Source organism: Morchella sextelata (assembly GCF_020137385.1).
Source record: "Morchella sextelata strain SCLS chromosome Unknown scls_19, whole genome shotgun sequence".
Lineage (NCBI taxonomy): Eukaryota > Fungi > Ascomycota > Pezizomycetes > Pezizales > Morchellaceae > Morchella > Morchella sextelata.
In genome coordinates, this window is record NW_025408634.1 from 571,268 (window position 1) to 595,774 (window position 24,507).

Consider the following 24,507-nt stretch of genomic DNA (forward strand, 5'->3'; position numbering starts at 1 on the left):
GGAAAGGTTGGTATCGATACAGATGTTATATATATATACTTCTAGGTCTTTAGGTAGAAGGTGAGGGTTTGGGGTTTATAGTTATACGAAAGAAACGAAAATTGGTAACTACTGTAGGAAGAGCTCTGAGAACCGCCCCCAAAAACAAAGCCATAAACTCCACACCGAGACGGAAAACGAAAAGAAAACGGAGTTCCCTCGCCAAAGACCGCTCCGAACATGAGGCATTACGATGTTGTGGAGTGGTTGAGGACACCAAATGGTCTGATATCCCACAAGCTATGGGTCGTCCTTGGGGGGAATCCCTGCAATCTTCACTTGGGCTACTTGGGGGTGGAACGATTCCTACGCCTCAAGCGAAAATCATCTGATGATCACCCGGTTCAACCCAGGGTCAGCTTTGAAAAACAGCTCTTCTGATTAATAGAGGGAAACCCGTCCCGTAGCCATGGCACGGTATATGCTCATAAATGGTTGTAGGTGACTACTCTAGAGCTAGCTAGCTTTCCCGCAAACTATGTGTGCCGCGCCGGTAACCCTAACCCTGTGAATTGCACCGTGAGATACTTCCGGAGACAAGGACCGGGTCTCGGCGACTCCCCTAGCTGTTGGAAACTTTAAAAGCAATACTAAACGGCATCCCGTGGCCGTTCCGGAGGTTATTCCAATTGATTAAGCCTTAGGTTGGGAGCTTCTATGTAGGATTGGTAACTGGGCTAAGGTAACCTCATGGCGGACTCAGGCAACGTTTAATATCGCTTTTGTATTGATTTTCATAAACTCAGGCAACACATACCTCACATGACCATGAGTAGGTTAGTAGGCCCGCTTGCAATTGGCTGGTTTGCATTCGAGACGAGATGTGGGTCCACCCAGCTCAGTCAGTTCTAATCAGTATCGCTCAGAGTGATTGGTAGTGAACGACGACTGTTGACTCGCTCGGAAGATACCACAATAAGATAACGCAGAGTGACGGAGATCAGTGGAGAAAAATAGCCGGGGGCAGATCCAGTGCCAGTTCCAGAACCAGAAACACCTAAAGTGCAACTCTTACCGCAACGTGTCCCTGATCTCCGAAGCATGTTTATTGCCGAAACCTTAAATCAAGCCAAGTTCCACTGAGGCCGAATGTAAATTCTCCCAGATACATATCCCCCAAAACCTCTGTCCAACCCTCCCAACTGTTAACCGTCGAATATACCTGACACCGTCATGGTACATACACTGTCCATCAACTTCCTGGCTGCTTGTCGGTTGATGCAGTGAAAGCAACAGAGTATCTAGTATCATGGTAAGTTAGCTATAATATAGGCTTAATATGAGCCGGATCGATCGCAAATGATTCAGTACTGTACTTGCGTGTATTGCTGATAACAAGGCTGACAAATGCATGGGCCGGAGTATAGCATACATATACATGTAGTTCCATTGGATGCAGTTATACTCCGACCACTTGAATTAAATCCTTAACTTGAGGCTTGATAAACTGGTAAGACATTGTTCCGAGTTATTACAAAGGATGGAGCCTAGTGGGCTATTTAAATAATGCATAATAAAGACAGGTATCGTCTAAATACAACGGACCAGGTACATACCCGCTCCTTCGGCTGACCGACTGTCATTGTTGTCCTTTATCGACAAGGCTACCTATCTACTATTTCTCTTACATGGCTTTTTACAAAGATGGGAATTCGATCGGGTAACGTCGACACATCTCAGGGCATGAATATGTTGCTCGAGATAGATCCCTCAATAGCTCTAGCTTTCCTCTGGGCTCCTACGCCTGGAAGCTTAAGTCGAAGTAATAATATCACACTTCAGACCACCAGAAGTATCTTCTCCAGCAAAACATAATAATATGCTAAACATCACCAAACGTCCGACTGGGGCTCTACACTCCGCATTGACACTATGTCTGGTGGTTTGAATTTGACTCATGAAATATCACTCGGAATTTCCACCGCACAGAAGATAAAAAATCACTCCAAAGCAGGAAATACTAGCAGAGCATCGACGGAGCAGGTTCTGGATAGTCATTGCCAAAGCCCCAACTTGGTGCCAAACTAATCGTTTCAGAAACAAAAGAAGCCTTGGTCCAAGATCGACGGTGACACGCAGTTACACCAGCAGAGTAAAACCCACACCTGCAAGACATGTCCTCGCCCACCCGGTTTCCCAATGACGGGACCAGCATCTGCCTACATGTCCATCTCTTGTGATGAAACACGGCTCTAGATGAATGTCCTAGCCCGTCCATGACCAGCAACCGTTCTTTATCGACCAAGCAGTACCGTTTCATAAATTAGATCGAACGGGTACTCTAGTTTTTCTTCTTCCCAAACGGGACTATCCATCCCCAGCCGTTTGGTGTAGAATTGTGGCGAGATCTTTGAGATATTTATGCGGGTCCCATTGCGCACATGTTGATCACCATGTTGGTTCTTTGGGACGAACTATGGCTTTCTATTTTGAACTGCTGTCCACGGCCAGGAACATAACGCGTTTGTGTAGTTATGATATGAGCTACCTAGGCGACTATATTAGGAATTTCCCTGAGATAGTTCTCCAAATAAGCAAGAGCCACTAGTGGAATACTAGTAACTAACCATCCAAACGAGCTAGAGCTGCCATTGCAATGGGATGTCAGTACGTAACCATCCAATGTCAAGACCTAGACGTTAAGGTTCCGTTAATCCACAACGATTCAAGTTCGTAGTTCGATTTGGCTGTAGGTTCGAGTCACGTCGAGTTTAAGCCCGGAATATGCAAACTCTACATGTAGTTTTTGTGCGCTCCAAAGTAACGAAAATTCTTGGCGTACAGGGTAAGCCGGCGGTCAATGATTTCCCGCTGGAGAAAGCAAAGCCACTGTCATCGTTGTAGTATGCCGTGCATTGCTCTGCTCGGGAAGGCCCGCAGCCAGATTTCTGGAGAACCTCCATCTTTTTCCTCACCAGCCGGGTAGATATCGATAGCAATTGGCGGGGTAAATATATTCATTCACATCCAGCATCAGGCCTCCATCATATTGTCGACGTCAAGCCTTATCCAGGGCCGCACAGAAGTACCTACATGTAGGTATACAAAGTATCTTGAGTACAAGCTTAGATCTAGAGCTTCGATCCTAGCTCCTATATGGCTCTATAATCTTTTTTATCTCTCCCCGCATGGCCACCCGGCTATCTGCGAATTCGCGGTGCGCAGTAAAGTGCGGTCTAAAGCTACGTCCCGCCCGGTAGTCATACTTCAGTCTCTATCATAGGCCGAGTAGAACCCCAGCCGCAGTATGGTACGCAAAGTAGCCACTGTACTGGATACCGATCACCACTTGGTCATGTGCATTGGGACTTTTTTCAGGCAACAGGTGCAAAGTGCGCATATGATATTTATCTGCGAATAAAAGAACCCCTGTAGCTGGATGCACGCACGACAACGGCTACTTTTTTTTTTTCTCCACCCTCCCGGTCTTCCTTCTCACTCTTCACTGGCCGGCCAGATTATCGATATATCATAATTGCATCTTCGCCACTCAGCTAATCGCACTCAAGCTGGCGATGGGATGGGGATTGCATGTATGATAACGAAATCCCTGCGATGGGCTCTTCTCTTCAAGGGTTTGGGTTTTAACAGATCACTGTGGTTGCTGCTGCTGCGCCCGAACAAGGCAAAGAACATTCCATGGAGCTTCCGCGGAAGCGAATCATCAACGGAGCAGAAAAAGAGAAAAAAAATAACCTGGCCGAAAGGAAAGGAAAGGCGCCGGTGTTTGCTAGCTAGCTAGCTATCACAGCAGAGTCGTTAGCTAGAGAATGAAGTTCGAGGGAATATCCTAGTAAGCGGTAATATCAACTGACAACGCATAAAACAACAACAAGGGAAGGAAAGGATGTCTGTAGAGGAGGGCGCGGTAAATAATGGTCCCGTTTATTAGGCGAAAGCGGGTGAAACAATTTTCATGAGGCTCTTTGGAATTGCGGGACTCCTGGGCGGTATCTTAGTAGTCCAACCCTACATAGATTCACGAGCGGGAAGGGCCTTTGTGTGTGTCCGATATAGGACCCTTATGACCTCATAGGACCCTACAAGCTTTTGCTTATTTCTTCCCTCTTTTTCAAAATTCTCAAACCTTAAGGCACATGACCTAGCTTGAAGTTTCAACAACACCTGAGCTTCAAACATAGAATATCCTTCACTCCCACTCGCGCTGCCAGCGGAGTTCCCGTCAAAGGACGCGAAAATCAGGCCATTATAAGTATCGTATATACTCGAGTAGACTTGCCAGACCCAGCTCTTCGGGAGCACTTCATTGACAAGAATACAATCACGGGCGGCGAGGGCTAGAGACGTCCGCCTCCTGAGAGTTTTGGAAATATGGACCAGAGAGATACAATTGCAAGCAGTTGCGAGCGGTTGTCCCTTTCGTCTCTTCCCGGGAGATTCGAGTTAGCGCCCATCAGCACTCCGTGATCGCTCGGCATATCAGTAGTAGAGTTGAGGAGGGAGGTACATTGACCCAATCCGGAGGTCTTACTTTGCAATTGGGGGACTAGTGACTCTGCGAGTCGTAAGTAGACCAGAATAGACACAATTCCCCCACACTCACTGAGGAGGACTTGCATAAGATCCGAGGTAAGGGAGCCTTCCCAAAACACCCAAAAGACAAAAGAACCTTTGTAAGGCCTCATGCTCAACGCGTAGGTATTATCGGAACTTGAATCTCATCAAACAGATTGTTGGCCATTGCACACATACATACATCCGCCCGTACTTACTCCTGTGGCTTTCCACTTCTGCGCATGCCTCATCGTGGGGGAATTCCGTCAGAAGATGGGGGTCCCATTATTTTCCAATCCAGGTATCTCAGGTAGTGGGCCGCAAGATACTAGTATCTTCCTGACGTTTTTGAACTGGGCCATTATTGCATACACCCAAAATCATGAGCTTGGCGTATTTTTGTATGGCATGAAATATCAGTCGCGTCCACAAACGTCAGGAAAATACGAGTAGGCAGAAGTCCGCAGAAAGCAGTACCTACATATTTGACACCGAACGGTCACTTGCCCCCAGGAACTTCCCTTCAGGAATAAGGACCCGATATGTCCAGGCAATTGGACAAACCGCGAAAAAGGGGTTGGTAATAACTTGGAAGGACCAGTACCTACGCTCCTTTACTCTGTATCTAGAGTAGTCAAGAAGCTAAAGTACTCTGCGTATGCAAAGCGTATGTAGAGTAAAGTATGTAGCTCTTCTATCTTCTAGACTCATAATTTGACGATGAGCGGCAACTGATCGATGGCACTTTGTCTCTTTTGTGTTGCATTTGCCTTGTAAAGAATAGGATCGAGTTGTCAGTTTGCTACCTGTAGAGTATCTATGGTTAGGTGGACCAAAGTTAGTACGGGAGAGGGAGTCCAGGCAAATGCTTGTCGCTCTCAGACCCTCAACCCGACAGAGTGGTTCTGAAAACCATCACGAAACGTCACGCCGCCTCGAACCCGCCCAGACGGTACATAGGATAGTAGAAAATACTAAATAGTTCCTCAGGCGCTGTCATGTTTTTTTTCTCCCCGCTGGTGACGAAATCTGTGACTTGTGTGTATTACCAGGCACTCCCGTTTCTTGATATCTTGATTTTTGACCTTGTTTCATTTTTTTCTCCCTCAAATATCCTGATGCAATTCGTTGGCCATTGCTGCACATTTCCCCCCAGCCTTACCCCTCTCCACGTACATCAGAATCAGGCTGCGGGGACTGTTGAAATATCGAACACCCCCCCCCCCCCCCCCCCCCATTTTTTTTTTTTCCTCTTGTATTTTTCTTATTTATAACTAATTTCTTCGTCCTCCCGCGTTGTGTGTGTGTTCAGAATACTGCTAGATATTATCATTACCACACGGTCAAGGCCGCCGTCTAATTTCTATCTTGTTATTCGGCCTACTATCACCAAGAAAGGGCTTTCCTTGAGAAGCGTAACTGATTCGAACTCAAGGGCATCCCATTCCCTGGATTACGAGTGAGAGCCGGGCGAAAGGCCACTTTGGCATCCAATTCCCAAATCACATATTCTACCCGGGTGCTTGCTGCATCATCTCATCCAAAGTGATACCCGTAGAGAGAAATCTAATTCCAGATTTATACCGAGAAAATCAACAAATCAGAGTCAACTAACTTGTCGTCACTGAGGTCCTGGCCCATCCCGGATAATTTATCGTTTTTTCTCTTTCTCCCTAACGTGTGGACGCCCCGCACGGGCCTTTGCATTGATCCATCAGATAATCGGGAAGCCTGAATAATACTGTATCCACCTCTCAAAAACAATACTATCAGATTCTGCAGAACGAGAGAGAACATACATATAGCTCTCATCCATAGTGCTACACACCGGAATTCCAGTAGAACCATCCGAAGCATCGTTCCTCGTCTTCTTCTTTGCTTCTCCGGGGATTCCTGGCTGCTATCCGACTAGACAGTGAGCAGGCAGGGTCCTTGGCGCATTTGTTAGACGTTCTTATTCGTGAGTGACATGGTGACAACGAATCAGCACCATACCCGATCCCCTGCCCGATTAGTTGGCCCCTCACTTTTCTTCCAATTTTTTCCCACTTGGTCATCCTGCTGGTGCTGAAAGGGCTTGCAGATGGGAGGAAAAATATGCATTCCATCTGCCAGAGACTCAATTGGTGCTCGATTAATGCTAGGAGGGAATGCCGTGGAAGCTGATCAGACTTCATTGCAGGGCATCTACTACTATTCTCGAACTGTGTATTAGCGGCACCTTTCTCATCTCAAGTCTCAAGTCACAACAAGCATACCTAGAGCTTCCACACGGGGGTAAATAAAGTGCATAAGCTGTACGTATCTTTCTCAATTTTTTTTTTTGTTTCCCCACCCCCCTTTCACCAGAAATCTTACCCTCCTCATCACCTCTGCAACTCCCCCTCCAGTTGAAACACTGCCCACTATCTCCGCCGTGCCCTCCCGAAAACCAATCGCTGGAGCGGACAAACGTACTACTCATCTGCTTTATATGAGCTTATTTGGCTCACTTCCCTCCACAGTTGAAACCTTCCTCCACAGCGTCACCCGTCTTCTGAATCTGTCCCACAAGTATTCGAGTGTCTTTTTTAGTCGCTCTTTTTTGCCTGGGCTATATCACTTTGTTGTTGTTCCCCGCCTCCTCGTTTAACAGCGCCAAAATTTCCTCCCACCGGTAAGGCGTCGCTTGAGTGGAAGGAACCCTGTACGAAACGTTCCCCCCGAATTCGATCTCTCAACCTCAAACAGACTTCGCGTCGGAGAATTCACGTCCTTCGTCATATAGATACCCGCCTGCGAGGCATATAGTTTGCCGCCATCTTCATTAATTGATAAGCTACCGCTGTCGCCCTCCATTCTTCTTTCGAAAGCTATCATCGTACGCTTTTCGGCAGCTAAATTATACTGGCTGTTGATTTTTCTATTCGATTTTTATTTTCCTGATAAAACAGCGGGGCGAACGCCCCTCTTACTTGGTCCGGGTCTGCCTGCTGGCTGTCTTGAATAGAAGCTTTGCATTCTTAATCTTATTCTTAAAAGTTTAGCGTTTGTTGTTTATTTATTTATCTTTTTTTATTGTTGGTTGTATTTTGATACCCCACGAGAACTGATTGCCGATAAACAATCACTATGCCGTAAGTAAACAAATCTTTTTGGAGCCCCTTGACAACAACAATCTGGTGCGCAGGGCGGATGCACTAGTAGGTCAGAAAGGAGGTACCTAAAATGATGATGATGATTTCATCACCATTTTCTGTGTCTCCAATTTCGAGGCTGTTATTTTGTATTTCATTGTAGCAAAGGGTTATCGCTCACAGGTTTTGCACTGTAGTATCAACATCACAATCGATCACACGTCGACGACCAACGGGTCTGAGTCGTCTCTGTCTGAGGAAGAGACTGGTAGCAGCGGTGTTGACTACAGTTACCAGCCGCCTCTAAACTATCACCCTTCTCAGTATTCATCTCACCGGTCCCATCATCCCGTCCACTCCCCACATCACTCCCAATTCCCTTCACACACCGAGTACTCGGACAATTCCTTCCCTGAAGATTGGGAGGATTTGCAGGGTGAAGAGCTCGGTCCGTCAGATTCAGCTTCACGCCCGCGCACAGCCAACAGCAGAGCAGGGGGGCCAGATACACCTACTCACTCCCGGCGAGAGACTACTAGAGCTCACCGCCGCCGTCAGGATAGCCCACCCGTCCAAGATATACTGCCACCCGCTCCCCAGTCAATTCACCCTCCACCCCCACCCCCTCAATCATCTCGCCACGGTTCACACCGTGGTCATCGTCATCGGCAGTCTGCCCCAACTGCGCCTCCGAGTACATCAGACAGTGACGAAGATATCAGATACGAACGTGGACCTCCCTCGGCTCCATTAAAGTCACAGCCCTACTGGGGATCACAAAATAGTAGTCCTTATAACCAACCAGCAGCGGCACCAGCGCCAGCACCAGGTAGTGGCTACGGCGGGTTTGGTGAACCTCGTGGCTATAACCAAAACCCTCTTGCGCTGGTTCCGACTAGTCCTCCGCCTCATCCTCACGCATTACCTGGTAGCAGCGGTGACCCTCGGGACCATATGAGAAGAGGAGGACCAAATCCTCTCGCTCCTTTTGATCATCAAGGATATCCACCGCACTCACAGTATCCAGGCCAACCTTCCCAGCATCCTGGCCAATACCCCCCACATCCACCACACGCATCTCACCCTGGGCATTCCGGATATCAATCTCCACATTATCCGGCTCAGTCACCACAATACCCACCACACTCGAGAGAATCATCAAAATATCCAGGGCAGTCACCTCACTACCCAGGACAGTCGCCTCATTACCCCGGCCACTCACCTTCATATCCAGGGCAGTCACCGCACCACCCGTCCCATTCTGGGCACAGTAGTCCAGGTAGCTCAATGACACCTTACAATTATGGGCAGCACCCTGGCAGCCCCACCTACCCCCCTCATCCACAGCATCCTCACCATCCTCATGACCCTCGACACCCGTACGATCCTAGGCACTCACAACATGATCCTCGAGACCCTAGACATGATCCTCGAGACCCTAGACTCGACCCCCGGCTTGATCCCCGGCTTGATCCTCGGGACCCTAGACATGATCCTCGACTCGATCCCCGGGATCTCAGACATGATCCGCGGGACCCTCGGCATCAACCTCATGATCCCCGACACCCTCAAAACCATATGTCTGGTCCGCTGAGTCCGAGAGGCGCACATCAAACCGACATGTACGGATACTATTCAGGATCTCCTTATAGCCCTTACGGCCCCTATGGCGGTGGATACTTCAGTGCTGGCGGCCATCCTCACCAAATGAATTCTATGACTTCTATGAATACTACTAACCAGATGATGATAATGGGGCCTCAGGGTTATCTTGTCCCGTATGCAGTCCCACGAACGGAAAGCCCGCCATCACCAGCTGAGCCAGAGAGACCTCGTGAGAAAACTGAGGAGGAAAAGCGCGAGGAAGAACGTTGGGCAAGGCTTCAAGAAGAGAAGAAATTGAGGGAGGAAATGATCGAACAGGAAAGGAAGTGGCATCAAGAGAAGATAGACCGCCAGAAAAAGGAGGAAGAGGAGGCGGCGGCCAAGGCTGCTGCTAAGGTCGCTGCTGAAGAAGCCAGGGTCGCTGCTGAGAAGGCTAGGATCGAGGCAGAAGAAGCTGCAGAGGTTGCTAGAAAGGCAGAGGAGGAGGCAAAAGCAAAGGCAGAGGCAGAGGCCGCTGCGGCTGAGAGAGCTCTTGCGGAGAAACTAGAACAAGCCACCGCTGCGGCGGCGGCGGCAGCAGCAGCAGAAGCGACCAGGGTAGCGGAAGAAAAGGCTGCTGCAGCTGCTGCAGATCTTGCGGAAAAGCTGGAACAGGCTACTAAGGCGAAGGCTCGAGTGAAGCCCAAGCCAGTCAAGTTCCGCGATGCTGTTGGGAGGAAATTCTCGTTCCCATTTGAGCTTTGCAAAAAGTGGAGTGTAAGTATCTCGCTCTGAGAAGCTTTGTGGCACAATTTGCTAACTCGCTCTTTAGGGTATGGAAGAGCTTATTAAACAAGCATTTCTTCACGTCGAGGTCATTGGACAGCATGTCATTGACGGCCACTATGATCTTCATGGACCTGATGGTGAAATCATTCTACCACAGGTTTGGGATTCGGTGATCGAGCCTGACTGGAGCATCACTATGCACATGTGGCCAATGCCCGAGCCTGAACCCGAACCAGCTCCACCACCACCTCCGCCCGCTCCCGAACCTGTGGTTGAGGAGCCACCCCCACCACCACCTCCTCCACCAGCGCCGGAGCCGGAGCCAGCCCCAGCCCCAGCCCCAGCCCCAGCCCCAGCTCCCGAGCCAGCGCCACCAACCCCTCCGCCTCCCCCACCACCAGCACCAGCACCGGCTCCGCCGCCTGCCCATGTTGAGGTCGTGGTTCTTGAGCGACCCGTGGTGGATATTGTTTCAGCTGAACCGGAGCCGGCGCCATCCCCACCACCACCACCGCCTCCGCCACCCCCTCCCGTCAATGTTGTAATCCAAACTCGCACTGAAACAGTTACAGAGAGGGTCAGATCAAAACCGGCGAATATCCCGCCCCTTCTTATGTGGACTGCAGGTCGTTATGGATCCAAGAAGGGGAGAAGGTGATAGATCTCCCACCCCCCGGGGACGAGAAATACGATTGTAAGATAATGAGATATGGTATGATACGAACTGAGCGAAGAGGAATAACTTGGTAAACAAGGAAAGGGAGTTCGGTTTTATTGATTTTTTGTTTTTAAATTTCCATTTTTCACTCATTTCTTATCTTGTCCTGTACTGTATGCATATCAAAGAGGTGTCATTTTTCTCGGAAAAGATCAGGCATCAGCGTCGGCGCGAATGGTTGGAAAAAAAGACTCGGGTTTCTATTCTGTTTTTCTTAACCGTTAAATACCTATCGCATTACTTTTTTTTTCCATTTGTTTAGTTTTTCTTATCATTTGTTCTTTACTGCAAAAGAGGTAGCAACAGATTTAAATAGTGATTAATAATGGAGTTATCAGAAAAGAACCATCTTCCTTTTAACATCGGGGGCGGTAGTCATGGGTCATCACTCGGCATAAATGTCTTGGCTCTGCTCTAGCCTACATGTAGGTATTCGCCAACTGTGCTTAGCCGTCAACCGTCCCGTAACATTGTAGGTTGCCAAACTCACGGACGCCTCTGATCAGCCTAGAGATTCCGGAAATAATAGCATGAAAATGAATCGAAATAGTCCTTATCCATTTTTATCATTAGCTGGAAAGATACGAACAATGGGTAGTTTAGTGACCACAGCCACTGTCTCTCTAGGTAGCCATAAGTCAGAACATAATTCCAGAGACATATTAAACTCGTCAAATTATTGCTAACCAGAATTTTCTGTGAGGAAGGTAACTAATACAGATGTAAAATATGGTATCTGGGGGTGTTTGGTTAAATAAACTTGTCAGCTTTCGAAATGTTAAAATGTTGATAAATAGGCTGTGACATTCATCCGAAATTGAGGTACGCACGGTTGGCAACTGGGCTAGAGGAGTCCCGATAATTCTTAAAAGAAGAAAGATGCCCAGGGATGGAGGCTATGGGGATACATAAGTAACGAATGCAGCTTTGAAAAGACGGTGGAACTATCTTGGCCCTGAACATTAGATTCTAGACAACAAATAAGCTTTGACGAGGTTTCGGAACCTGCACTCAACTTGAGCCAGCTCATCGCGAGTACACTGTATGACCACTGCTGTACTTGAAGATTCTAAAATTAGGATGAGAAACCAGGTTAGGGGTGGAGATCGGGATGCTCCAACTGGAGAAAGGTTCTGACTTTTGAATAAATAGAACACCCCACGCCGCTGCTATTCGAAGAAGGGTGTTTTGTTACGATGCAGAGTAAATCTTGAGTGAGATGGATGAGATAGGGCTGGATAAAGTAAGGTTAATGGCACTGAAGCGAAATGAAATAGCAACGGTGTTCTCAGTGGTAAGTAGTTGGGCGTGCAAATGCTTCTACTTAGTACTTACATACGTGTACGTATATATACAGATAGATATATCAAACCTTTATCACCCAACAATTAGTTCATGTACACATACCTATATGTATGCACCCTGGTGCATCAAATAGAAAGGCACAAAACGTTGAAAACGTACACCAAGGACCCTATTTCCTATAGGCTTTGCGTTGCGCACAACTCCAAATGGCAAAGACCATTACAACCATTCTGATCAGATTTCGCGCGTCCTCGAAACTCTCGAATAGCTACCAAGGTTTGTGGCCTCTATGCACGACCGAGCTGTTTCGAAACATGGTTTTTAGACGTATGTTTGCTAACTAATGGTTGGCGGAAGCTGTGAGGAAGGCAGAAAATGTTTGGCTCAAGCTCGTCCTGTATCCCTTAACTACGTGTAAGTAACTGCCCAGCTGGTTGGTCTTGGCATAGTTACTCCTTTGGGATGCTGAAGAATTGAGAGCCCTAACAGACGTGGTTAGCGTAGATACTAACTGTGCGCCAATGCCCCGCCAAAGAATCTCACCAAGTCGAGAAAACTTCGCCCGCTATTTCACTACATTACATTGGAATTTCGGATACTCCTTGACAACGGCCATACTCCTAGGTATCATCCGAATGTAAAGAAAATGCTTCAGGTATTATCAAACATCATTTAGTCCCCCGATCTCCTAGCTGCTTAGTCGGCGCGGCGTCCTTCGGACCTGCGTATAAATGATATGTATATCGTCGAAAATTCTTTCTTTCAAGAAGGGCTCTCGTCGTGTGATGTACCGCTGTCGAACCAAAGATAATTGTTATCATTGGCCTGTTTAGGCCCCGATCCATAAAATGGAGCATTACAAGTCTAAAGTCTCACTAGAGAATATACACATTATCTGTTCAGAATGAGACCGCGAGACAGAAATACTCAAGCTTGGCTGCGTCGTGTAGTTCCAGCTCATGAACCTGGAAGACTAATGTATTATTAATTAAATATTAATCACATGAACCTCTGCTTACAATAAATGAATTAACAGCATGGGCCTGGAAAGGGGACAGGACTACGAGTGATGGCCTATGATTGAGACATCTGATCTACAGCCCATAATCATAAAAACGTAGAGATGGCGAGAGGGAGGGGATGGCAATGTTTAGCAGTTTTTAACAACAATTGATGGCGCTTGGGTTTTATTTGGAGTCTGGTTTTAAGAGCTAGAGCCAATCCTCGTGATCCTGGTTCCACTGCTAGCTGTATAAGCTTATCTCTACAGAAGCCTATCACAAGCTATGGTGATTCTAAATTCGGGAAACATAAGTTTGTTGCCTTTGTCCTAATATGTCAATCTAAGTACATACAAGCTCACCCCCAAAACCCAGGAAAGAAAAAAGATGATATGCAACGCCTCAAAACCTAGACTATGATTATACTTCAACACCAGCCTCGGCACCGGTCTCATCCTTCTTGACCTTCTTCTTCTTCTTTTTCGTTCCTTCATCGGCCCCACCTTTAGACCCTCCCTCAGCCCCCCCCTCAACTTCGGTGGCTTTCTTTTTCTTTTTCTTTTCTGTGCCTTCTTTTTCTTTTCCCTTGTCCTTCTTGACCTTCTTGACCTTTTTTTCGCCACCTTCTTTCACCTTTTTCACCTTCACCTTGGGAATCTCGAGACTATTACGGGCTTTGACCCGCTCTGTTGCCAGCTCCATCTCTTTCCTATATTTCTCCACCTGCTCTCTTGCAGCTTTAACGGCCTCTTCTTCCTTCTTCTTCTCTTCTCCCTCCCCATCACCATCAAGAGAATACCCCATTAAACCACTTGAATCAACTTGAAGAAGCCCCTTGCGTCCCCTACCCTTCTTCTTTGCCGCTTCCACCTCATCGACAAAGTCCTCACCATCGTCACCGGCTATGCCCTCGTCGGCCGCAATAGCAACCCTCTCACGTCTTCTCTTGGTCTGAGCTTTCTGGTGGGAAGTGGCTGGCGGTACATCCCCAAGATCGAGCTTCATAACGGGGATGCTATCAAGATCAATCTCCTCACCCTCCCCTACGACTGAAGCACCGATGTAAAATGGATCATCTTTGTTTCGTTCCTTTCGGTCCCGTTTTCGACGTTCCAGGATGTCCGCATCTAGGTAGTCCTCTTCTTTCATGGCGCCTTGATAGCTTCCCCCGCCGTTACCACTGCTGTTGCCGAACGCCTTTGCAGATGCGCTATCGACGCCTAGAGAAGCAGGGGTGTTTGAAGCCTTTGGTACCGGCTTCTGGTAGTACCATTCCCTAAACCCATCGTCTTCCTCGTCTGTTCCTAATGTGCTATCTGTATATTCCGCTTCCCGTAGTAGCTGTTGCAGGTTTGCGTTGATAGGTTCATCTAGATCAAGTCCTTCCGGTAATGGTACTTTTCGTTGTGCGCGTGGGGCAACAGGGTTGAGTTCCTGTCCTATAAACATGGCTGGTATCGCCTGTGTGAGGATTAATGGGGGGTCATATTCTTCTTCTGCGTCTGGCATCGACGCGGGTGTTGAGGCGATAGCTTCAGATGCAAGGCGGAAAAGTTCTAGGAATTCGACGGCGCGCTCTTGTACTTCAAGATTTGGGGAGATGGCCAGTGGCTCGAAGAAAGTGATAACACGTGTGGTAAGGAGTGTAACTGTGGATTTACGAGCAGGAGTCCACGGTGTATTCTCAGAACCGGTTATGGCGGCGTAGACTTTTGGGATTGCCTGAATATAAATTGCTAATATATCAGGCGGTAGGAGCGGGGATGAGGAATGAAGAAGTGAATTTAGCGCTTCTTGGGAATCAGTCAATAGACTAAGTTCAACTGTCAGTAACTTATCTATAGAGGGCATGAAGGAGGTCCTGTTACCTTGAAAACTCTCCGGCGATCCATGCAGCCGCTCCAAGGACTCTCTTTCCTCCACCGCCAGCAGCGGGAAACATGCCATCATGCCTCCCTATAAGCATCTCTGCATATCTAACAGCTTCTGCCCTAACGCTTCGAACCCTGATTGCCACATTCCTCAGCTCTCTCCCAATTTCTTCCCCTACATCCTTCTCTTTCTCGGCCTCTGTATCGTCTTCGTCCTCGTCGAAATCTTCCGAGTCGTCCTGTAGCTCTCCATCGGCCAACGAAGAAACCGGCGGTGCGTATCTAACTAACTGCACAAGTACATCCAAGTACCACTCAAAATCGCCCACATTTACATACAAATCTCTCGAGCACATTTCTATTATCCTCTTTATAACTGTCCTCTTGTATGCCTCTGGCAGCTCTAGCAAAACTAGCTGACCTTTCCGCTTTCCGCCACGCATGACATCCTCCTCCATATCCTCCTCTTCACTCTCACCAGCAGCTCCTTCAAGCTCCACATACTCCTCCTCTCCTCTGTTAGCAGCTGGCTTTAGCTGCCTAATGAGGCGCCCAACAACTTCCGGTAAACTGTCGGAGTTAACCATTCCAACAACCAATTCAAGCGCTCTGTAGCGGATACTGATATCCGTATCATCTATACAATCCAGTATAACATCTTGGTGTTCCGCGACAAGATGCGCATGTGTAGTGACTAGCTTAGTTAATGCTAGGAGCCCGACATATTTTAGATTACTGTCTCCTATAACTAAGAACCCGCGAAGCTTGGTGACGCAGACGGAGGCTAAATCCTCGCCTTCATCTGTTCCTTGTATCCCGGCAAGAAGACCACCGGAGATGAGACCGTTGATACATTCATATAAGAGTGACATGGCAGGTGTCGTGCGGATTAGGTTTGTAATAGGTGGTGTGAGCTTCTTTATCAACCGCGGTTCGAGAGGAGTGAGGGTCGCGAACTATCAAGAGTGATTTTCCATGATCAGCCGATTTAAAGTACCAAGATCGGAGGAGAGGTTCGTACGAGTTTAATCAGTTTTATAGTCATCCAGTTATTCGGCGTCTCTGTGAGCAGTCTGAATAGCTGAGGGGCCAGAGGCAGGTAGTTCTTTGGATTGCGTCGGGCAAGCTCGCAAACAACATTTACAGTTGCTGAAACCACACTGCCGTCTTCATCGTTCAGACATTCCCGTAAGCGTGGCCATGAGGTTCGGAGTAGCTCGGGGGATTGGAGGAAGCATTTGTAAAGCACAAGAACAGCCTTTTTCCGGATTAAGGGGGAAGTATGGGAGAGTTTAGAGAGGAGATCAGGTGAGAGATCCCGTGCAAGTGATGGGGAAACGATATGTGACACGCCGTTTATAGCCAGTGATATTTCGGGAGGATAGCGGGAGCCGAGATCCTAGAATAACTAAGGGTCAGCATACAGCCCATATGGAGGGAAATGGTCGGCTAATAGACAGACTTTTTTGAGGAGGTTTGTCGTCAGCATCAGCACGTCTGTGTCCAGTGTGAAGGTCTGCGTAGCCGCAAGATAGCCTACACGTTTCTGCATAAACTTGGGGGAGCTCATAACCTCCAAGACGTTGAAAGAAGCCCATGACATATCATGCCCAAACATCTCCAGGTATACAAGCTTCAGTATAGCGGCCGCTTTGATGTCTATTTACCCCACCAAAACAACACCCCGCACCTGGTCAGCTCTGGGTACATTGTAGGAGGTGTTTCTCGTCGCGAAGACTCCCGGAATAGATAGCGCACCGATATCCTGAGATTTCGCTTCGTTCTGGCATTCTTTTAGTGAATCTAGCATGTACTGGCGCTCATTGCCTTTGTGAGAGCGCAGACCCCGTATAAGGTCGTAGAGTGACTTCTCGAACCTGGTGACGACGTGTTAGTTCGGAACGGGTTTGAAGCTTATGGAGAAAGCTCACATTGTTAATAGAGAAAGGAATCAAGCGATTAGCAGCGCACCGGGCTCGGGGTATGTCGATATTGAGGTTCCCTGAACCAGTGTTCCTATCAGACGTCAGAGGCTCCGTAGGCTTGGGGGGGTAGATAGCTTAGTCACCAGACAGCATCGAGTTTGTAAAGTGCATAGTAACCGCTAGAGCAGTATCTCTCGCAACCAAAACAATCCCCCGTATAACTGTTGACATTACCAGTAATTAAACACTGCTTCATACATTCTGATTCGGTGCTTCACTACCACTACATCATCGATCCCGGTTCGGACCAGTAATTCAACACTGCAGCTGCTTCATACATTCTGGTTCGGTACTAATTGTTAGCGCAACACAGCTCCAACGTTTGAATCTTCCTTAGTCATCTTAGAGTTCCCAACACCTTGCATCTTGGCCAACCTCTCGCAGTTTCCAGGGAGAAAGAGTCTCAACCATCCCCCCTCCACTTATCAAACAAAGTACAGATCGCGAGTCGAAATACACAGCTCTACATAATACATAAACTATCTAATTATGGCGATCTTATCCACCTTACTCTCTTACCTCTCCTCTCACCCATCTCCTCTACGCCTTCCCCAGACCTCCCAATACCTGTCTCAACAAGCTCCGATCTTCCTCTCCTCTTCCGATTCTTCAAAGGATACCCAAGAAACCTGGATCGTATATGAACAGCTCCTCCTATCCTGCCTTCGAACAGGCGATGACGCCAGCGCAAAGTTATGTCTTGAGCGCTTGTCGGATCGCTTCGGGAGAAACTCTCCTCGAATAAGTGCGCTCGTAGGCCTTTATGAAGAGGCGACAGCAAAGGATGTGAGGGAGCTGGAATCTGTGTTGAAAGGTTACCAAGATATCCTGAAAGAGGATCCTACAAATATGGTATGCACACTGTCCGCACTAGGCTTTCGTCTTGCATTTCCACTTCCACAAATTGCCAGTCAATCTGTCGATCTGACCAATTCGTCCGTGCTCGCTCGGAAAATAAAAATAACTAATGACGCGATATTGTTAATAGCCGATAGAGAAACGCCACATCGCACTCCTCACATCTCTTAATCGTACGGAAGACGCCATTAAAGCCCTTACCGCACTCCTTAATCATTCGCCGAACGATGCCGAGTCATGGTCTCAACTGTCATCACTCTATTATACACAAGGAATGTACCCGCAAGCCATATTCTGTCTAGAGGAGGTTCTTCTTATACTGCCGAATGCATACAATATGTTTGCAAGACTCGGTGAAATCAACTACATATCTGCACAAGGCACAAACATGGACGGCCTTATAGAATCAGTCAAACATTTCGCGCGAAGTGTCGAACTGTGCGAGTGGTATTTGAGGGGATGGTACGGTCTAAGGCTCGTCACAGGGAAAATTCTGGAATTGAACCGCGCAGACAAAGCTAGCGGCATTGAAAGAAAAAAAATCGAAGCGCTTAACGAAACGGCAACCAAGAAATTGGCTGAGATTGTGGGCAAAGCAAATAAACGGGAAAAGGGCTGGGAGGGTTTCGATGAAGCCGAGGTTGAAGCTGCAAGAGCCTTGGTTGACAGCAGCGGTGTAAAGACTGTACGATGATTGTCTTTAAGAGATTACGGCCATTGGGTTTATGATAATACAGTCTTTTAAGAGCGGGGTGGGGTACTTGATGCTGGACATGGGCTTATAATTCTGGTGTTCTTTCTTTTTTGTATTTGGATTCTCGCCCGATTACATGAATCTCTTTCATTTCGGTATAACTGGCACTATTATTGGTATTAGTATTAGTATTAGTATTTGGTGACATGACGTTACGGATCGTAGCTTCGTTTCATTCGCTTTATAAAACACTATTTCTCCCGCTAACTATATCAAAGTTTCTCTATGTCTGTCTTAAACCCCACTCACTTCTTTTCTCATTTTCGGTGGGCCTTTTAGAGGAAAGGGTATATTTAAAACGGTATGTTTGAACGTGGGTGGACGTCTGGCGGGATAATGTTCTGGCGGGATAATCTGCCTCTTAGAGGTGTGAAAATAATGACAGGCTGGGCGGACGTTCGGAGAATGAAATAAACAGTACGAAACATGCAGCCATTATATTACTCTAAAACATGTATTTTTTACAACGGCTTGACTAGCCAAGATCAAAAGAAATATCTCTTTTGGAAGAGACCACCGTTGCGGAAAGGTCTTGGTCCTTCACGTGACCGCCTTTTCCGAGCGAGATTTGGTGATTCAAATATGGTATCGTGTTAGTACCTCATGCTTAGACTGGTAATATCTCGTGCTTAGAGCGTAGAGAGTAGGGCGTATACCCTCTGGATAGCACAAAAACGAGCGTATTGAATGGCTGTTCCGGTGCGGGTTGATCACCTACTATTATGGCTTGGGGTCAATCTTTAGACTAGTTTTGGTTGGTGGGTCATGTGGTTGCGCGGTGGATTCGTGTTCACACAGGATCACTCGGCACTTCCAACGACCGCTAAGGTGGCATTAGTGAGGCGCTGACAGAGTGGCGAGGTGTCTATGGCTAGAGCAGCGCAATCAAAAAACTATATTCATAACTCATAAGGCAGAAGGACTTTGTGAGGCAATTCAAGGCACGAACCCCTTCTCCATCATGTCGAGACCGGCTAGTCGCTCGTAGCACAATTGGTGAGCATAGTTTTCTTGCTGTATGTGCAATTAATGAAAGTCTTCAACGGGGGTGGTCTTCAATTTTATCCACCCGTAGCTAGTAGGACTCGGGATGATCACGTGAACGATCGGAAGACTATACTAAGCTTTAGACTTTCTCCTCATATAGAGCTCGAGGCGACCTTCCATCTATAATCATCTTTCAATTTCTTAATTATAGAATTCTATACATGAGTTCCGACCTATACCCAGAGGCACTGCATCAAGACAACTCGAGGCAGAGGCATGCATGTACCTGCGTCGAGGCAGTGCGAGGCGGAGATCTACAAAGCTTAGGCAACTAGCTCAACACATACCATCCTCTTTGAAATTCCCCATGAACCAAATCAGACTGATCCAGAACTCCGATTCCGGCTCTAGGCGTACATAAAGTCGACTAGATTAGACCGTACTTTAACCCTCCCTTCGTCTCTTGGTGGAGGTTGTTTATCCATCCATAGATCTAGATATCATATATGTATAGCAATAAGTACACAACCCTTAATACTATACATGTAAGTACTGGGGGTGGTATAGTTTTCATTGAGTGAAGTTACTTAAAATTACATGTAATGGGAAGAGAACAAGCAAGCATAGAGACATGTATACATAGTACCTGCAAGTGGCATGTCTACATCCCCACCATGTCCTCCGGGCTAGATTAGAAATTTAAGACATATCGATCACCGGTAGCACAGGCGAGTGAGTGCATTAACAATCCCGATTATTACTAAATTAAACGTAGCAAAGATATGCTTGAAATTCTTCAGACTGCTCCCGCTGCGCCACAATTTAAACACCCCTGTCAGAGATGAAGATACTATATTCTCTGCAGGAACCTGTAAAGTCTATTTAAATGTACCTGGATTGTGGTGACACACATCAAACGTGTAGAAATGGTATTATCAAGGTGCTGGAATTCCGGGAGGAGAAAGTTGGTTAGTACCTCACTTGTACTGAATAATGATCGTAAATTCTACGCGTTTTCACCAGCACATACCCCGGGTCATCAACGTACCTACAATTAAACAGTCACAGCTATACTGATACAGCCTTGGTCTGTGCATTCTTTAAAAACTAATATCTCCCATGTGGCCACTAAGATTGTACGGTAGCTTTGATCGTGATGGTTCCAGAATGTGACATATCCATGTTCGAGTACGTACAAGGGGTCGCTATGATTTTGAAAATGAAAGAAACGAATTGTCGTGTCACCGATATGGAGCGATAAATGTGTCAAAAGTAATTTTACCAACGGTAGTAAATTATTTACCACCGGTGGTATAAGTACTGGATTTCAGTCATTGTGTCTGCACGCTATCCTACATTAGTACATTTCCCACCGGTTTAAACACTAGGTTTCGGTCTTTATGCTGCGCTATTCTACATAAGTAAATGTTCAATCATTAATGCCAAAACTTATGAAAATTTCCCACCGGTGGACAATTTTCATATATATTGGCATTATATAGCCCCTTTTAGCCAAAAGGTCTGTAAAAATTAGGATTATAGGTATAAATACTGGTATTATTTTCACCACCGGTGGTAAAATAATTTACTACCGTTGATAAAATTACTTTTGACACATTTACCGCCCCATACACCGAGGCCACTCAACTTGATACTTGTTCATACAATCCTTTGTAACTTAAAACCTCTCACCAGAATATCGGTCGTACGTTGCGCATGTGCGAGTAGAACAATCAGCCATGAGCTGGTGGTCAAGTAAACCTAAGTTTGATGCAGGTACCTCGCAAACATCTATATTTTGTCGTCGTTGATCATTACTACAGCGCCACTGAGATTGATATTTCTCTTCACCCAACTTCGCCGCGGATTTATAATCGTTTTGGACAACCTCGTCCGATGCAGTTACCAGCGACTTTCCTCTATTTTCCGCTCGTGCACTATCTCCGGGCTCAAAGGCCAACCCTGTGTGGTCGGGGGCATGGACTTGCAGTTCAGGCTATCAATATATCGAGGGCTTGTGCTTCGAGCCATATCAGTCCACCTATAGCTAGGTTTCGCCATAGCCCGGAACTCGGATAACCACATCGATTACTAAGGTCACAAGATATATAAGTACATGTATCGAAGTATATACCGTTTTTATCGTTAGTGCAAACGTGAAATTATTTTATCCACTACCTTCGCAAGTTTGTACAACCATTGGATTGGCGCCAAATAATAACGCCGACGATTTTCCGGGGTAAACCATTTGTTACCTAGTACAGTCGAAGTGTAGGTTTCATAGAACTATTTGATCAGAACCTCGGGGTCCGGTGCCGAGTACTACTTCCTAATAGGGACCGGAAATAACTGTCCCTTAGCTTCAGCCCTCGTTTCTCTTCCTTCCTTCTTGAGGCTCATCTTCTTCTCTGAGCTTAGTTACTGGTGACTTGTACATGCACATGTGCTGTTCGCAGTATTAACTGATCTGAGATTTGAGGGTTTAAGAGTGAAGACCTTGCAGGTTTAATGGTAACAAGTCCCTACTAAGGGAGGCAGATATGATTAGTAGTACAATGCCCCGCTTCTTTATTGAAGACTAGCATGTTTGACTGTCAATATAGCGTGGGAAGATAACTAATCCATTGTAAGTCGACGGATAATATCGAACACATGTATTTACATGTAGGTACATACATGCCAGTGGCAAGTCAGGGCCAGCCTCACCCATAGCCAGGGGCGTGAATCTGGGGCAAGGGCAAGGTTTCGTAGGGTGTGGGTAACACTGAAGTGGGAAAGGTTATTGAAGCCATCCACCAATTGCAAGATGATCCTTGGCTGTTCCTTGCATTGTCCCAACTGGGCGATTGCCAATGAAACCATCCTGGTTACCTTGACATGTGGACCTCGAAGACAAGTTTATCGCACATAGCTTCTATTACAGACGTTTCAGCAGTCTTAAACTTGGAGTACCGTTGCCCCGGATATCCTTGTTAGCTCTGGAAAGGTACAGTACTTGTAAGCACATGGGTTTGTTTGTTAAGGCCCAAATCGTATTTTTTATGACAACCCAGTATATCCCTTCACTTGGTACACTTGTTCCAACAAGCCTAAAGCAATATTAGAGTTAATATCTAGAATCCGGCTTAAACCCAAAAGAAGAAAAAAGCAGCTTATCCATCCGTCACTAACGGTGTGGATGTGGTGTGCCCCTCACATTCGGGAAAAGGATATAAGGCCAATGATTTCGCCCAAGATCTATTTTATGTAAAGCACCAAACTCACAAGCTTTCTTCTCGCCCCCAATCTCGGGTAGGAGGCCATTCACTCTTTATCTTCGAATCGTTTCCCTTCTCCGGTACCGCATAAGGGTCCTTTTGCTTCCCCTCTATAAGCATTCGGCCGAAATGAAGCTTTCCGCCTTTATCTATGGCTCAGTCCTAGCTTCCCTCCCATTGTTCGCCAATGCCTGGCTTCCTGAGGGCAAAATCCGTGGTGTGAACCTTGGTGGCCTCTTCGTTGCTGAGCCATGGATGATGCAAGACGAATGGAGCGCAATGGGTTGCTCCGGCAAAGTCAGCGAATTCGACTGTGTTCTGGCCCTCGGTCAAACCGCAGCCAACGCCGCCTTCCAGGCGCACTGGAACCGCTGGATTACCAAAGACGATATCACCCAGATTGCCAGTCTGGGCTTGAACACTGTTCGTATTCCTCTGGGATATTGGATCTACGAAGATATCGTGTATAGCGACAGTGAGCACTTTCCTCAAGGGGCTTTCCAGTATTTGGAGCGTGTGTGCATGTGGGCAAGGGACGCAGGGCTTTACATCATTCTCGATCTTCATGGTGCCCCCGGTGCACAGCAGGCCCAGCAGCCTTTCACAGGGCAATACGCACCCACCGCTGGGTTCTATGTGGACTATCAATACGAGAGAGCCTACAAATGGCTTGAATGGATTACCAAAATCGTCCATACCAATTCCAATTTTGCAAATGTTGGAACGATCCAGCTCGTGAACGAGCCCATTCAGAACTCTGGAACTGTTGCAACAATGATCTCCCAGTACTACCCAACGGCATTCAAGAGAATCCGGGCCGTTGAGTCAGGCCTTGGTATCACAGCCAACAACTACGTCCACATCCAAATGATGAACGAGAAGTGGGGATCCGGAAACCCCAATGCCAATATTGATGACTTATACTTCGCCTTCTACGACGACCATCATTACGTCAAGTGGACCCCCGGTGTCACGGTTTCCCGAGATGGCTATATGCGTCATTCGTGCACTGATGACCGCAGTGGAAACTGGCCTGTTATCACAGGGGAGTGGAGTATCAGTGTTGCTGACTCTGCTGAGTGGAATGATGAGTTCACACTTGACCGTAGTGACGCGGTTGAGTGGTATCGTAAGTGGTGGGCGGCCCAGTTCTTGAGTTACGAGAAGATCGATGGGTGGATTTACTGGAACTGGAAGGTAAACTGGATTGGAGGAAGAAACGATTGGAGATGGGGATATCAGCAAGCTGTGGCTGCTGGGGTTATTCCGACGAATCCGTTGGATGCATATAGTTGGAATGTTTGTGCTGGATACACTTGATTGTGTACCTTGTGGTGAATAGCCTCTGGTTTCGCGAAGCGAGAGACATTTTTATGTTCGTGTAATTATGAATTTGTATATTGGGATAGGGTATTATGGTCAGGATGTGTTAAATTCGTTCGATATAACTCTTTTCATCCAACATGATTATCGAGTGATTAATGGTGAAGTGTTATTATTCGCTTAACGAGAAAGGGTTTGTGTAATCACAAAATATCACTCGACGGTTCCACTGGTGTTGTCTTCCTTAATAGGCAGTGTAACTACTGATTACTCTATAGCGGCGAAGGGATACAATCCTGACCTTCGATAACTAGGCATAAAAGAAGGCCAATAACCTACAATTCAAATCTACACCCTATCAAAACAAAACCAACTCCCCATCAAAAGTAAGATCCAGATAAAAAA

The 24,507-nt window shown here is 46.9% G+C and overlaps 5 protein-coding genes across 5 annotated transcripts; 3 read left to right on the forward strand and 2 right to left on the reverse strand.

Moving 5' to 3' along the window:
• Window positions 1–8,565: 8,565 nt before the first annotated feature.
• On the reverse strand, window positions 8,566–8,898 carry H6S33_005049 (uncharacterized protein; the record flags this gene model as incomplete). Its single annotated transcript, XM_044836393.1, has 1 exon — window positions 8,566–8,898. One exon carries the CDS (start codon window positions 8,896–8,898, stop codon window positions 8,566–8,568), a length of 333 nt encoding a protein of 110 aa, XP_044690262.1.
• A 75-nt stretch (window positions 8,899–8,973) lies between these two features.
• H6S33_005050 (uncharacterized protein) lies at window positions 8,974–10,701 on the forward strand (the record flags this gene model as incomplete). The annotated part of the gene is made up of 3 exons (XM_044836394.1): window positions 8,974–9,255; window positions 9,435–10,031; window positions 10,087–10,701. 3 exons carry the CDS (start codon window positions 8,974–8,976, stop codon window positions 10,699–10,701), a joined length of 1,494 nt encoding a protein of 497 aa, XP_044690263.1.
• Window positions 10,702–13,487: 2,786 nt separating this feature from the next.
• On the reverse strand, window positions 13,488–17,203 carry H6S33_005051 (uncharacterized protein; the record flags this gene model as incomplete). Its single annotated transcript, XM_044836395.1, has 9 exons — window positions 13,488–14,880; window positions 14,936–15,894; window positions 15,960–16,337; window positions 16,401–16,597; window positions 16,697–16,721; window positions 16,807–16,815; window positions 16,870–16,954; window positions 17,007–17,084; window positions 17,172–17,203. The coding sequence occupies 9 exons, from the start codon at window positions 17,201–17,203 to the stop codon at window positions 13,488–13,490; spliced, it is 3,156 nt and encodes a 1,051-aa protein (XP_044690264.1).
• A 209-nt stretch (window positions 17,204–17,412) lies between these two features.
• H6S33_005052 (uncharacterized protein) lies at window positions 17,413–18,475 on the forward strand (the record flags this gene model as incomplete). The annotated part of the gene is made up of 2 exons (XM_044836396.1): window positions 17,413–17,775; window positions 17,912–18,475. The coding sequence occupies 2 exons, from the start codon at window positions 17,413–17,415 to the stop codon at window positions 18,473–18,475; spliced, it is 927 nt and encodes a 308-aa protein (XP_044690265.1).
• A 4,433-nt stretch (window positions 18,476–22,908) lies between these two features.
• Window positions 22,909–24,099, forward strand: H6S33_005053 (uncharacterized protein; the record flags this gene model as incomplete). Its single annotated transcript, XM_044836397.1, has 1 exon — window positions 22,909–24,099. The coding sequence occupies one exon, from the start codon at window positions 22,909–22,911 to the stop codon at window positions 24,097–24,099; it is 1,191 nt and encodes a 396-aa protein (XP_044690266.1).
• Window positions 24,100–24,507: the final 408 nt, after the last annotated feature.